The following is a 15,709-nucleotide window of genomic DNA, read 5'->3' as shown; positions in this document are numbered from 1 at the left end:
GGGGGTCCGGTCGTGGGGCCTGAACTCTGGGCCTGGGCACTGTCCCTCAGCTCTTCAGCTCAAGGCTAGCGCTCTACCACTTGAGAGATGGCACCACTTCCAGCTTTTTTCTTTTTGCTTATATGGTACTGAGGAATTGAACCGAGGGCCTCATGCATGCAAGGCAAACACCCTACCACTGAGCCACCTTCCCAGCCCAGGCTCCTGGTTTAAAGCTAGCCTGGGCAGAAAAGCTCATGAGATGCTCCAATTAATCACCAAAAAGCTACAAATGGCAATGTGACTCATGTTCCAGCCTTGAGCAAAAAAGCCAAGCAAAATAAGGCCTGAGTTCAAACCCCAGTACTAGCACATAATAATAATGTTTTAAAAATCCACTGTTGTTAAATTTTCAGCTACCTGTAAATATTTCCTTAAACAGGATCTGCTTTCTCACCCTAGAAATCCTATCAGTTGAGTACGTTCTACTGCAAAACTCTAGAAACTAAATCTTTTTTCTTGTGCTAGTATTATTTGTTTGAGTGCTTTTTTGCTCAAGGCTGGTTCTCTACCACTTAAGCCACAGCTTCATTTCTTTTTTTGTTGTTGGTTGTAGGGCTTGAACTCTGGGCCTGGGCGCTGTCCTTCAGCTCTCTGGCGCAAAGCAAGTGCTCTACCACTTGGGCTACAGCACCACTTCTGGTTTTCTGGTGGTTTACAGGAGGTAAGAGTCTCTGGGGTGGAGAGCCTGTGGCTCAATGCCTGTAATCCTAGCCACTCAAGAGGCTGAGATTCAAAGCCAGCCCAGGCAGAAAATTCCGTGAGACTCTTATCTCCAATAAACCACCAGAAAACCGGAAGTAGCACTGCTGCTCAAATGATAGAGTGCTCACCTTCAGCTGAAGAGCTGAGGGACAGCACCCAGGCCCAGAGTTCATGCCCCACAACTGACCAAAAAAAAAAATGTCTCATGGGCTTTCCTGCCCAGACTGGCTTTGAACCGTGATCCTCAGATCTCAGCCTCCTGAGTAACTAGGATTACAGGTATGAACCATCAGGGCCCAGATTCTCTTTTTTTGGGGGGTAGGGGAGAGTAGGAGTCAGTTGTGGGACTTGAACTCTGGGCCTGGGCACTGTCCCTCAGCTCTTCAGCTCAAGGAGAGCACTCTACCATTTGAGCAGCAGCGCTACTTCTGGTTTTCTGGTGGTTAATTGGAGATGAGTCTCTCACAGAGTTTCCTGCCCAGGCTGGCTTTGAACTGTGATCCTCAGACCTCAGCCTCCTGGGGTAGCTAGAATTATAGGTGAGCCACCTGGGCCGCCCACAGCTTCATTTCTTTTTAGTGATTAATTGGTGCTAATTAATCTGGTGACCCTCAGATCTCAACAGCTAGGATTACACTGGTGCCTAGCTTTAAGACTTCTCTCAATTAACTCAACCATCCTCTTGTCCATACAGGGGCTTTCCCAAACAACTCCCCTTCCTCCTAGACATTCTGCCAGTATGTACAATAAGGGGAAAAGACCCACCTAAATTCACCATTTTAGCATGGGGTGGTATGTGCTGTAAGAGTGAACATTAAGGATCAGCCTGAACAACTAAACAAGACCCTGTCTCAAAACAAAGTATGGAAGAACAGCTGGAGATGTGTCTCAGCAGACCCTTGGGCAGAGAGGAAAGCAAGATGAAGAAATATCCAAGATAAAAATTAAGGCAAGCCAGGTACCAGTGGCTCGCCCCTGTAATCCTAACTACTGAGGATCGCAGTTCAAAGTCAGCCTGGGCAGGGAAGTCCAGGAGACTCATCTCCAATTAACCACTAGAAAACCGGAAGTGGCACTGTGGCTCAAGTGGTAGAGCGCTCACCTTGAGCTGAAGAGCTCAGGGAAAAGTGCACAGGCCAAGAGTTCAGGCCCAAAACCGACCAGAAAAAAAAATAATAATAATAAGGTAAGCTGAGCGCCAGTGGTTCAGACCTACTTGGGAGGCTGAGATCTGACCAGCCAGGGCAGAAAAATCAGAAAAGTCACAATGAGATTCTTATCTCAAATAAAATACTCAAAAAAGCCAGAAGTGGCAGTGGGGCTCAAGCAGTAGAGCGCTCGCCTTGAGCTGAAGAGCTGAGGGACAGCGCCCAGGCCCAGAGTTCAGGCCCCACAACCAACAAAAAAAATTTTAATTAAAAAAAAAAAACACCAAAAACAGAAGGCTGGTACAGGGGCACAGGACTTGCCTGATTAGCTTAGGCAAGACCATGGATTCAGCCATCAGCCTACAAAAACGCTAACATTCCACCTAAGTGCTAAAAAAACTAAAGGCATACAAGTAGGCTCTAAACACACTTCTATTACAATTTCACCAATGCTTGGGAAAACCCAAACCCTAAAATAATCAAAAGTCAGAAGTTAAGGACCATACAGGAAAGAAAGCAAGGCGGTTCAATCTCAGCACAATCAACCAAAAAACAGCAACAACAACAAAAAACGGTAATGGTGGAAACAGGAAAAAGCTAAACAAGAGAGAGCATAAGTCCCAGGAGTTCAAGCTCCCATATACCCTTGGGGAAAAAAAAGAAAGTCACAAGTGAGTTCCAGTTTTGTAACTGGAAACAAGGTAAGGTTTACACATTTGCCGGTCATGCATCCATTACTTGCAGAAATCAGGAAGTGGTGCTGTAGTTCAAGTGGTTGAGCGCTCGCCTTGAGCTGAAGAGCTGAGGGACAAGCGCCCAGGCCCAGAGTTCAAGCCCCACAACCGCCAAAAAAAAAAAAAAAAAACTGGGCTGGGAAGGTAGCTCAGTGGTAGAGCGCTTGCCTTGCAATGCATGAGGCCCTGGGTTCAATTCCTCAGCACCACATAAGCAGAAAAAAAAAAAAATACTTGCAGAAATTACTGTACAGGCTCCTCCGATCAGATCATGGTGATCTGGTAAAAAGCACAACCCATCCAGTTACTAAAGCCTTCAGGAGGGTCTGGGAACGTGGCTCAGTGGTAGAGTGCTTGCCTCACATGCACGAAGCCATAGGTTTGATTCCTCGGCACCACATAAGCAGAAAAGGCTGAAGTGGTGTTGTGGCTCAAGTGGTAGAGCGCTAGCCTTGAGCTGAAGAGCTGAGGGACAGTGCCCAGGCCCAGAGTTCAGGCCCCACGACCGACAAAATAAAAATTGTTTAAAAGTCTGGAGCAGAAAAACAGCTCAGGGATAGCACCCAGGCCCTGATCAGTCCAGGCTGTAAATGTGGCTCAGTGGTAGAGCGCTTGCCTAGCATACATGAAGCCCTGGGTTCAATTCCTCAGCACCACATGAACAGAAAAGGCTGGAAGTGGTAGGGAGCTTGCCTTGAGCACAGAGAAGGGCTCAGAGACACAGCCCAGGCCCTGAGTTCAAGCCCAGGACTGGCAAAAACAACACCTGTGCCTCAGCTGGGGGTCTAGAGCTCAGTGGGAGAGTATTGAAAAACAAAACACACCTAAGACCTGGAGTTCCAACCTCAGTACCAGGGCAGGAAAAGGCAACAAAATCTGCTTATGCCTAGTAGCAAACCAATGTTTAGCAGCAAAAGGAGTGCAGTTAGGTTTGAGACTGTTTTACCACTAATATTCCCAGGCCAGTCTAACTTGGGACGCCTCCCAAACACTGGCGATTACTGGGGTGCTGCACTGAGCTGAAGTACCGCTTTTGAATTTTGTAAATACTTATCCCAGAAGTAAAAGACTAGGCAATCTTTTCTAACTAGCCAAAGGCCAGATGTTAGCTGGTGACAGATATTAGGCACAGCTTCTATTCCCAGGAATCCCTCAGGTACTCAGGCTGTAAGTCTGAGCCAGAGCCCCCAGAAGTTACCTTGTCAAAGCCTTGAGGACATGTCCTCTCTACTTCAGACTCCATAGGTGTTAATAAAACCTAATACCCTGCACCAGCCTTACAAGAAAGAAATAATCAAAAACACCCCTTTCAAACAAGAGGGTTTTTTCTTGTTGCTTGTTTTCTTTTTGTCTTGTTTGGTCATTATGTGTCTTTAAGAGGATAATGGGAACACAGAAATGGAGGGACAAAGGGTGAACAAATACAGCTGCGGTACTCACTAGATACTATGTTGAAAATTTGTAGGTAGGGATGGGAGGGAAAAACTGGGGACAGCAAGGAAAGGACTGACACTGTCCAAAAAGAAATGTGCTTTTGGGCTGAGAAGATGGCTCAGTGGTTGAGTGCTTAGCTTGCATGCATGAGGCCCTGGGTTCAATTCCTCAGCACCATATAAACAGAAAAAGCCAGAAGTGTCACTGTAGCTCAAGTAGAAGATAAGAGCCCTAGCTTGAGCTGAAGAGCTGAGGGATAGTGCCCAGGGCCCACGACCAACCAAAAAAAAGAAAGAAAGAAAAAGAAAGAAAGAAAGAAAGAAAGAAAAATAAAAAAAGAAAATGTACTTTTGTTGAGCGTTGATGGCTCAGACTTGTAATCAATCCTAGGTACGCAGGAGGCTGAGATCTGAGGATCATGGTTCAAAGCCAGCCTGGGCAGGAAAGTCCATGAGACTTATCTCCAACTAATCATAGAAAAAGCTGAAAGTGGTGCTGTGACTCAAGTGGTAGATTACTAGCCTTGAGCAAAAGGATCTCAGGGACAGCACCCACCCCCAGAGTTCAAGCCCCAGGACCAACAAAAAACAACAAAACTCTTTACCTGACTTATGTAACTGTAACCCCCCTGTTATATCACCCTTGTAATAACAAAAAAATGTATTTTTAAACCCTTTGAATAATTTTTAAAAACGCCCCTCTTGTTGTTGGTGGTACTGGTATTTGAATTCAGACCCCTCAGCTTGCAAGGCTGGTGCCTTAACACTTGATTTTTGCTCCTTATTTTGAAGCGCAAAAAGCTTAGTGAACTTTAGTCTGGGATAGGCTTGAATCTAGATCCTCCAGATCTCAACTTCCTGAGTAAGAATTATAAAGGCATGAGCCACAATTGCTCAATTTATTCTATCACTCTGAAATACATTCCAGCAAGAATTAACCACTTTTTGGCTGGGTATGGTGAGTTAAACCTGTTAACACCATTTGAGACAGGAAGACTGGCAGGAAATTACATGCTTTAGAACAGCCTGAGCAACCCAGTTGCAAAAAACAAAAGCTGAGTGGTACCTGTGACTCACTCCCACAATCCTAGCTACTGGGAGGCAGAAATCAGGAGGATCTCAGTTGGAGGCCATCCCAGACATAAACAGAAACTCTTGATCAGTAGCAGTGCACCTGTCATCATCCTAGCTACAAGTAAGCAGATCTCAATCCAGGTGCATAACCAAGCAAAAAGTGAGACACACACACACATTCTCTCAAACTGAGCAGTGGGGAAAAAAAGGGGGGAGGAGCTAAAGAAAATAAAAAGGGGCTGGGAAGGTGGCTCAGTGGTAGAGCGCTTGCCTTGCATGCATGAGGCCCTGGGTTCGATTCCTCAGCACCACATAAGCAAAAAGAAAAAAGCCGGAAGTGGTGCTGTGGCTCAGGTGGTAGAGCGCTAGCCTTGAGCTGAAGAGCTGAGGGACAGTGCCCAGGCCCAGAGTTCAGGCCCCACGACCGGACCCCCCCCCAAAAAAAAAAGAAAAAAGGAGGGCTGGGAAGGTAGCTCATTGGTAGAGTACTTGCCTTGCATGCATGAGGCCCTGGGTTCAACACATCACAGAAAAAGCCGGAAATGGCACTGTGGATCAAGTGGTTGAGTACTAGCCTTGAGCTGAAGAGCTGAGGGACAGTGTCCAGGCCCAGAGTTCAGGCCCCACAACCAACAAAAAAAAGAAAGAAAAGAAAAAAAGATTACTCTAGAATATGGTTTAATATCAGTTTCAGATTGGGGGGCACAGGGAACAGAACTAAACCAGGCTCTGGTGGCTCATATCTGTAATCTTAGCTGCACAAGGGGCTGAGATTTCAGGATCTGGGTTCAAATCTAGCCCAGGCTAACAAATTTGAGGTTTCAATTAACCAGGAAAAAGTTGGAGTGAAGGCATAGCTCAAGTGGTAAAGCAAAGCTGTGAGTTGAAAATGCTAAGCAGAGGCCCTGACTGCCAGTACCTGCACAATAAACAGGAGGGGAGTCATTTAGGATTGAGCAAGCAGGAGGTCGGTTACATCAGGTGAAGAGGAAAGACCGGGGGCTGGGAAGATGGCTCAGTGGTAGAGCGCTTGTCTCACATGAACTAGGCCCTGGGTTCCATTCCTCAGCACCACATAAAAACAGAAAGAAAAAAAAAAAGAGGAAAGACAGACCCAACTTCTTTTAGCAAGCCACAATCTAGAAAAGGCCAACAGGAAAACCAAGTAAATTACCAAGTAAGCTAAAATGAATGGTACCAGGTTGCCCTTAGGCTACTGTAAATTCTCTAACAGCATCTTTCTCTTGCTCTAGTTCATAGCAACAGCCTTACTGAGCCAGGCCTTTTAGCTCTCTTGTTCTAGTGAGGATGAATGGGGGATGGAGGGGAAATAATGAAACTGCCTGCAAGGGAAGGTTCATCTCAACTTGTTGCATATCATGAAGAACCTCACTAAAAATGGTCCCTTACTTGCTAAGAATGAATACAGCTAAAATAAATCTTTGGCCTATGTGAATAACTGGATGGGAAAAGATGAAGCAAAACGTGATTTTCAGCACCAGAGGTTAGATTACAAAGCTATGGAATCATGCAGTAAGTGAAAAATCATAAAACCTTTTTAACCTGACAAACCACTTCAGCAGTGAAATCATCTCAGCCATTTCACTTCCACAACATCAAATGCCATTTCTATTGCACAGTTAAAAGGATTCTTTTTTAAATGAAAAGACAAAAGGTAAACTGCTTAAAATTTTACATTGGAGCTGGGTAGTGGTGGTTCATGTCTGTTATCCTGCTACTCAGGAGGCTGAGATTTGAGGATCATGGCTCAAAACCAGCCCAGGCAAGAAAAGTCTGAGACTCATCTCCAAATAACCACCAGAAAACCGGAAGTGGAGCTCAAGTGGTAGAGTCTGAGTGAGAAGGCTCAGGGACAGTGCCTAGGCCCTGAGTTCAAGCCCCATGACCAACAAAACATGCATTTATAAAAATAAAATGAAGAGGCCTGAGGTGAAAAAAGGCCATTTCACTGAATCTTCAAACGAGATCTACTTCAAATGCAACTGTTTTTAATTCTGAAAGTATGTTACTGATGTCACAATCATTTTGAAGGAAGACTGGAAATCTAAAGTGTCTATTTTCTTCCTCAAAATGTGTACACTATTCTCCAAAGAACAAAAAACTCCAAGTACTGGAAAACTAAGATCTCACAGATACCTAGTCCACATCTAAAAACCAGTTCAGTTTTGTCTTCAAATAGTCGTGATAACAACAGTAGCCTAGCTTGGCCAAATTAGCCAGGGCCCAATCCAAGGGTTTCATGTGGATAAAATCTATTTTTCTGCACTTTAATGTTAGTACTCAGTTCAATCTAATTATGCCTTCCCATAACTTTTCATCAAGCTTTTTTTTGATGGGTCATGGGTTTGGACTCAGGTCTGGGCACTGTCCCTGAGAGCCACAGCTCAACTTCTGGTTTTCTGGTGTTTAAATGGAGATAAGAGGGTCCAATTACCTACCCGGACTGGCTTTTTGCACAGTGATCCTCAGATCTCAGCCTTCAGAGTAGCTAGATTACAGGTGAAGGCCACTAGCTTTCAGCAAGCATTTTATTTTTAATTTAACAGACTTCATACTTGTTCAACTAGATTCAAAGCAGAAGCTCTATTTTTTTAAGGTATCGAAGTATAGTTTCCCAGCCTATAGATGAGGTAGATGCATACACCAAAGGCTGCAGAATACCCATTTCTACTCCTTTTCTTCCCCTAGGATTACAAAAATAAAACTTAACTATGAATAAATGGGGCTCCAGTTGAAACCTCATTTTCATAGCAATTCAAAGTTTACTATAAATTCCAACAGTGTCTATATACAATCACTTTAGAGATGGATGGAGGAGAAATTAGGCAGACTGCCTTGCTCAAAGGGGTAGATGGGAGGACTAGAGTCAATTTGAGCAGAATCTTAGACCTTTCTTTCTAAGAAGGATTTTAAAGCCTAACTGAAGACTGAATACACATATATCAGCTTTCACCTACTTACTGAAGACCAGGGGACTGCAAAATCTCCCCCTCAGACCTGCATCGGGGGCCACTATTTGTGTAGCCAGCTATGCTTCCCTTGACTCAAGATGGCAAGAATGTCCTCGCAGACCCCCCAGCCACCTCTGCTGCTAATGAGGAGCTTTCCTGGGGACCTGGACATGTTCAAACTCTGCTAGACTTTTTTGCCGTTTACATGACTTAGACAGTGAACACACAGATTGATTTGTTCCCAGTGTTGCTTCCACCCCATGTGGTCCAAAGGGAAAAAAAAAATTGAAGGGCATTTCATGTCAGAGTCACACAGAACACTAAGCCGTGGGAGCCTTTCCCAGGAACTGAGATCCTGAGCACAAGTTTCAGGAACCTGATCAAAGCTGAAGGGGCAGTGCAAGGTCCCAAAATTCTGGGTGTCAGCCTGAACTAATGAAATTCCCAAATGATGCCCCCAATGAACCAAATACAAGGAAAGATAAAGTGGCAGCAAGCAAATCACATCTTCCCCTTGCAAATTGGGCTCCAAATGACTGTGGTGTTTTAAATAAGGGTTCAGACACCCATCTCACAAAGCAGCCCAGTTATCTGGAAAGTGATGCGTAAGGAAAGCTTTCTCCCCATGAGGCTGCTTTCCCCAGGCAATGACAGCCATTTGGGCCCTCCTTCCCAGGTCAGGTGGCACAGGGTCACCCAAAGGAAGAGGCACCCCAAAAGATTTAATGGGATCTGCTGACACAGAAGTAGCTTAGTTTTAAGAACTAAGATAAAGTGTGCTTGGAGTAAAAAGCCCAAGACATCCTCCCAAAGTGCCCACGTGCTCCTTCCGGGCCAGAAAGGGATGGCTTTTTAAAGGGACCATGTTCTGTAACAGCTAACAACACTTCCATCAAAGGAAAAGGCTAGACTATATAGATAGCCTGTGAGAATCGCAGTACCAGTGAAGCTTTTTCTAATATTTCAGTCATCTACTTGAAGCATTCGTTTATCATCTTTAAAACCCGACGGTTCCAGTCTTATATCGAATAAAGACATAACCACTTCCAAACATTCTTGTTTGAATGAAAAGCTAATGGAGCGCGTTTTGTGTTGATGAGAGGCATTTGCTTTAATAACTATATCTTAATGATTTCTTATTAAAACACCCACAACCGATCCCTGCCCAGGTTAAAAAGTGACTTTTAAGGGCATCCGGGTACCTCACAGGGTGAGGAGAGCTTCCAACACTGTTGGATTGGTTTTATCATCTCAAAGTGAATAAACCTTTCTCTCCAGTCTAGCAATTCAGAACACCAATTCTGGCCCAAATAAGTGGATCTTTAACCAGGAATATAAATAAAAAGTGACACTTAAACTCAGTGCCCCTCCCAGCAGGCAGTTCCGGGAGCTCTCCCCACTCATCCCCTCCCCCCACCTCCATTTCAACCTAAAGGGCAAGGGAGCCAACTCGGGCTCCATCTTTCTGCTCCAGGGATTTTCTAAAAGAACGCACAAGGAACATTCCCCACGAATGTGGGGAAAGTGGGCGCCAATTCAAAGGTTGAAAACGAAGTTGAGGCTCACACAGCTGCATACCCGAAAGAGATCTTGAAAATATAAGATGTTCACAGTACATCAGAACTGCAACTTTTTTCCCCCCCAATTGGAAAAGTCGGCTTAAAACGACCATCAGGACGTTAGCTGTGCTGTCCCCTCCGAAATAACAGGTTAGGAGTGAACGAGGCCGGCAGTGCCGGGCACCAGCCGGCCCCCTCTTCCAACAGGATTCGTCCATCCTCTGCCAATTTCTGCTCTTTCCTCCAAAGCTTTTGACGATCACACAGGTTTAAGGTAGATTAAGTCACCCACCCCATTCGGCAGTCTGCTCTCAAAAATCCCTCCGGGCCCGGAGTGGGTGTTCTAACTGAATAGGGCGTGCTGGTCCGTAAATTACCGAATAAGAAGTGGTTCAACATCCAAAAAGCAGAAATCAAGCCCAACGATGGTGGTGCCGACCTCAGATTCCAGGCACGACCAAACCAGCTGCTCCGGACTTTCTCCGAGCCATGCAGAGCCTATGGGTGAGTAGGATAGGGGACACGTCCTAAGCGGGGAAACCCGCTCCCACTGGAGATGGGCGCGGCGGGCGACTACAAGAGACTCCCAGATGAACTGGGCGCTTCGGATTCTACATCGAGGTACCGCCGTGGGCCCGCAACACGATTGCACGTGGGAGCTGGGTGTGGGGAGGACCCACAACATGACGTTCACACACACACAACTGTGGAACAGATACAGACTCAGCGTCGGGGTGTCTCGCACCTCCCAAAGTGCAGAGACATCTATCCCGTCCGCCGGGGCGCACGTGGACAGCAGATCTACACCGCAGAAGCTCTCACCCACGCGCGCTCCCGCTTCCCGCCCGCGCCCGACTCCAAAGCAAGCATCCAATTTCACAAACACACACGAGAGAAGCCAACGTGCGCCCTAGCAGAGAGCATCGGGAAGACGGGCCTCCACAGGGAGGCTACACACAAACACACGCCTGCCCAAACCCACCGCACAACCAAACCTCGCAGGGAGAAAAACCAAGGCAGTCAGGAGGGGGGCCGCCGCGCTCGGGGGGACTTCCGAGGGCGGCACGCACATTTTCAAAAAGCCAGGTCTTCCTAGATCGCTAGATCGTGATCTACCAGGTAACAACGACTGCCCCGTAACCCGAGAAAATAAAATACAACACAACACCGGCTGGGCACCGGGCCCCCTCCCTCCGCGCGCGGCCACCCGCACACACACGCACCCCCCCCTCCACCTATCCACCCGGAACCCGCCGGTGAACTCACCTCGTCGTCGTGCTGCTGGCAAAAGCCGAGGCGCTCGGGAAACACGGAGAGGATGGAGAAGGGCGAGCCGGAGAAGGGCGGCCCGAGCCCGAGCTGCTGCGCCGCGGCGGCGGCGGCAGCGGCGGCGGCGGCCGCGGGCCCCGGCGGGCCGCGCTCGATGTAGTGGTCCTTGGTGAGGCGCACGCGCTGGTGCGCGCGGACGCAGTTGTCGCACAGGTGTTCCTGACAGTCGAGGCAGCGCGACGAAGCCGCGTTGCCCTCGTCGCAAGAGCTGCAGCCGTGGGGCCGGCGCAACATCAGAGCGGACGGGGAGGCAGCTGGGCCGCCGGGAGCCGAGCGGGAAAGGCGCGGGCGGAGGCGGCGGCGGCGCGGGCGGGAGAGGCGGCGCGGAGGCGGCCGCGCGCGTGTGCGCGTGGTGCGCGTGGTGCCGGTGGTTGCTGTGGCCACCCGCTACCGCTGGGGCGCCGGCGCGCCCGTTCTTGGGCGGCGGCTCGTCGGCCGTGGCCACCACGGCGTCCAGCAGGTTGCTGAGCAGGAAGGCGGACGAAGGCAGCGCGTCCATGCCCGCCGCCTCGGCGAGGACGACTTTCTGGTCGCACACGGGGCAGCGCAGCTTCAGCGGCTCTCCCGGGGCGCTGCCGCCGGCTGCCGGCAGCCGGTGCGCCTCGAGGCAGGGGCGGCAGAAGGCGTGCAGGCAGGGCAGGACGTGCAGGCGGCGCGCCGCCGCCCCCGGGCCTCCGCCGCCGCCCCCGGACGACGTGGACGTCTGCGAAGACGAGGAAGAAGCGGAGGAATTGGAGGAGAGCGGCGCCGGCGAGCCGCACATCTCCTTGCACAGCAGGCAGATCTGGAAATCGGTCTCGGGGAACGAAGCCATTTGCAAGCCGGCCCAGAAGAGGGAGGAGACCCGAGAGGAAGAGGAGGAGAGGGCGGGTGGGGGGGGGTGAGTCGGCTCAGTTAGAAAAATGCATCGATTAGACGAACGATCCAGGAGCCGACCCCGGGGCGCCGCGCTCCCCTCGGCTTCGCCGCGTGCAGCCTGCGTCCTGCCAGCCCTACCACCGCGGGCATTAAATGCCACTGTCCAGGGGAGACACGGATTCCTCCCGGAGGACGTGGGCGCCGCGTGCCTTCCCCAGCGGGAACGCCGGAACAAGCCCTGACACGCGCGTGGCTAGCAGGAGTCGGGGGGGTCAGTGTAGTCCCGGCAGCCGCTGGGGCTTCGCTAGGCACCGGCCTAGAGTCGTCCCCAAATCGCCAGTCCGCGGTGGAATCCAGGCCCGCCCAGCGAGAGCACGAATTTGGTTCGACGAGTTATTTGGTGTTACAGGGCTTTTCGCTAAACGGATTTAGTCTCTCCTTGGGGGAAAGGCGCCCCGAACTCGTAAAGGCGGGAGCAGCAAATCGCTAAGCTGGTGCTGGCCGCGCGACGCCAGCCGCCCCGCCGCATGACGCGGCAGCCCGGGGCTCCTGGGTGGCCCGGTGTGCCGCGCTCCGGCCTTGCGTTACGGACCCGACCCCGCGCAGCCTCCCCTTCAGGGCGGTCGGCCCCCGCGCAGCTGCACCTCGTGCGAGCCGGGCTGCAGCCGCACGCGCGTCCCACGCGCTTCGAGTCTCCCGCGCGCCCGCCCGCCCGCGGTAACCGGCGCTAACACGCACGCGCGTTCCACGCGGCGCCGGCGCCCTCGTGTCCCCCCTTCCCGCCCCTCCCCGCCGCGCTGATCCCGGGCCTGGGCGTCTCTCGTGCGTGCCTTCCCCTCCGGGTTAGCCGCGCTGCAGCGCGGGGCCGCAGGTCCCCGCGGGCCTCCCTGAATTATTCATCGGCAGGAAGATATTAGATGTACCCGCTGCCCGCTCCGCGCGGGCCGTCGTGCAATGCTATCCGAGCTCCGCGCGCGCCCCGCGCCCCTCCTCCTCTCCTCCTCTTCACGTCCGTCCTCTCTGAAACCTTGGCAGGGAAGGGGGATCACATTTCCTTTGTCATCGGGCCATTTCGCCCTCGCCTTGGTCCCCCCCTCCGATCCCGAGCCTTGGGGACGGAGCCTCCTCCCAGGCGCGCTGGAATCAATGGAACCGGCCAGGGCCCCGCGCGGCGAGTTCGGGAGCCGCGTGGCCGACGCCACCGGCGCCCGCCAGCGTCATCTTCCTTCGGAATCGAGTCGCCGAGCGGGACACGGGTGGCCTTGGCCGCACTGCGCCTACCGAGCCCCGCTCTCGCAGTGCCCTGGCCTCCCGGGGTTTTTGCACAACTCCCTCAATTCGGGCTGCGTGCGCACGCACGCGTGCCCCGTCTTTCTCCGCTTTACCGCCTCTTCCTCCTCCTCTTCCTCCTCCTCCTTCTCTCCGAACGCGGGTTATTGGGACTGATCGGAATTCGGAATCCTTTTAATCTCCAAAGGAGCAAACTCACTTCCGCCCGAATGCTGGGAGGGGGCAGGGGGAGGGGGAGGCAGAGGAGGGGGTTCCAGGCAAACAGGAAACATTAGCCCTCTCCACACGGCCCGCTTTTGTGTGCGCCCTCCCCCTCCCAGCAGCCCCCTCCCCGCTCCGGGCCGCTGGGGAGATGAACGCCCCCGGGCCTGCGTGTGACGACCTTTGAAACCTTCCGAGCTGGGAGCTGAGAAGCGACTCTTCCGTTTATTTAAAAAAGAAAAGACTTCATTCACAATCCTTAGCTGTGCGCTCGGGGCCCGATTTCCACTGTCCCCGGGATCTGCGGTTTTCCCCATCTTTTCTTTTAGCGTTTTTTTTTTTTAAAGGACTCTGCAAATCTGTAACCAACCGCAAAACATCACACTGTTGTCTTGCAGTTAGATGAGTGGAATTAAACGAATCTGAATTCTGATCAGCGCAGGGGCCAGTTCCCCATTGAGTTTTAATGGGAGCAGGGCAGCTGTTCAGGGAAGCGACCTGATGACGGCCCCGGAGGCCATCTGGGTGGTGCCCGAGGCTATCTGGGCCGTGCTAGGAGAGGAACTTTCGGGCCCTGGAAAGATACTGGGTAGGAAGGAAAATTTATCAGCGTCTGGTCTGGAGTCCACTGGGCACAGTTGTTCTCATTTTGACACTCTTCAGCTGTTAGAGATATCTTGGTTCCGTTTTAATTGGTACTGATAAGCACTAGAATGAAAATCAAACCTTCATGTTGAATGAAAAAAAAAAGCCCAAATACATGTATTATAGGATGCCATATATGGGAAATTGTAAAATAGGCAAAACTAAAGTATAGAGACAGAAAATGTATCCTTGAAGAAGAAGTGTTCAGTAAGAAAATGTTTGAGGGAACCCATAAGGAAATGAAATAAATATGTTAATATGCACCAACAAACCTTAGTAGAGCATGCCTGTAATCCCAGCACCCTGACTGAAAGCCAAAGCAGGAAGATCAACAACTTCCCTGCCAGCCTAATACATGCAATTTATATTCTGTGCAAGATTTCACTTTATTGATCGTACTTTACTGAAAGTAGTCGGAAAACCTAGCAAACCATGCCTGGATGGATGCAGATACACTTCCTCTAATTTTTCTCTTCAGAGAATCCAGGAGAAAATCAACCTGGAAGAGCCTTTAACTCTGGACAAACAAGCTGCAAGACCAATTCTAACGAGTCCCAGGCGCTTCCTACATGAGAAAACCTTCCCAGGCTCAGGAAAACCTGAGAGGCTCACTGGGAAGGCCCCAGTCCTCACCTGTGGAGGCTTCCTCTGCCCCCACCCCCTTCCCCTCCACCCGCCCCCAGTCAAAGGAAAATCAGTGATCACCTAAGAAAATGTGTGAGAAGAAGGAAGAACTCCACACCCAATCAAACCAAAACACTTCTTCTGTTACATGAAGAAAATAAAGCTTTTGCCAGGCTCTCTCTGGTGGCTCACGCTTGAAATCCTAACTACTCAGGAGGCTGAGATCTAAGGATCTAGGTTCAAAGTTGGCCCAGGCAGGAAAGTCCACGAGACTCTTCAATAACCTACGCAAAAAAATTTTTTAAAAAGCTAAAAGTGGGACTCTGGCTCAAGTGGTAGAGCACTGGCCCTGAGCAAAAAGCAGCTCAGGGACACACTCAGGACTAGAGTTCAAGTTAAGGGACCAGCAAAAAGAAAAAAAAAAAAAAAAAGGAAAGCTTGTATGTAAAATTTAGGTAGCCAAGCACTGTGAAACACATCTGTAGTCCCAGTTCTGGGAAAGTTGAGGCAGGAGGATTAGAGTTTGAAGTCAGCCTAAACTACTTAGCAAGATCTGTCTCAAAAAATAAAAAGCATGGCCAGGCACTGGTGATGGCTCATGCTTGTAATCCTACTCTGGAATCTGTAACCTGAGGATCATGGTTCAAATCCAGCCTGGGCAGAAAAGTCCATAAGACTCTAGTCTCCAATTAACCACCAAAAAGCTGCAAGTGGAGGTGTGTTTCCTTGAGGGAAAAAGACAAGTGAAGAAGGAAGGCCCTGAGTTCAAGTCCAATTCTGGCACTAAATAAAAATATAAAAATTAGAGAGTGGAGGTGTAAACCAGTGGTAGAATCTGTACATCTGAAGGCTCTGGATTTAATTCCTACCACTAAAATTAAATGTTATTAAGAGATGGGCTTGGGCTGGGAAGGTGGCTCAGTGGTAGAGTGCTTGCCTTGCATGCATGAGGCCCTGGGTTCAATTCCTCAGCACCATATAAGCAGAAAAAAGCCCGAAGTGGCGCTGTGGCTCAAGTGGTAGGGCGTTGGCCCTGAGCTGAAATGCTGAGAAACAGCACCCAGGCCCAGAGTTCAAGCCCCACAACTGGCAAAATAA

The 15,709-nt window shown here is 50.1% G+C and overlaps 1 protein-coding gene across 1 annotated transcript in view; it reads right to left on the bottom strand.

Moving 5' to 3' along the window:
• The window catches only part of Trim71 (tripartite motif containing 71, E3 ubiquitin protein ligase), a 68,724-nt gene extending 56,917 nt beyond the window's left edge, over nucleotides 1–11,807 (bottom strand). The window contains exons 1-2 of the mRNA XM_013028481.1: nucleotides 11,309–11,807; nucleotides 10,931–11,262 (exon numbers count right to left, since the gene is read on the bottom strand). Of these exons, the coding sequence (XP_012883935.1) occupies nucleotides 10,931–11,262; nucleotides 11,309–11,807 (831 nt within the window). The remainder of the gene's footprint in view (nucleotides 1–10,930; nucleotides 11,263–11,308) is intronic.
• Between the last annotated feature and the right edge of the window lie 3,902 nt (nucleotides 11,808–15,709).

This window comes from Dipodomys ordii, unplaced genomic scaffold (genome assembly GCF_000151885.1).
Source record: "Dipodomys ordii isolate 6190 unplaced genomic scaffold, Dord_2.0 Scaffold110, whole genome shotgun sequence".
Classification (NCBI taxonomy): domain Eukaryota; kingdom Metazoa; phylum Chordata; class Mammalia; order Rodentia; family Heteromyidae; genus Dipodomys; species Dipodomys ordii.
This window is presented reverse-complemented; position numbering and strand designations above follow the sequence as displayed.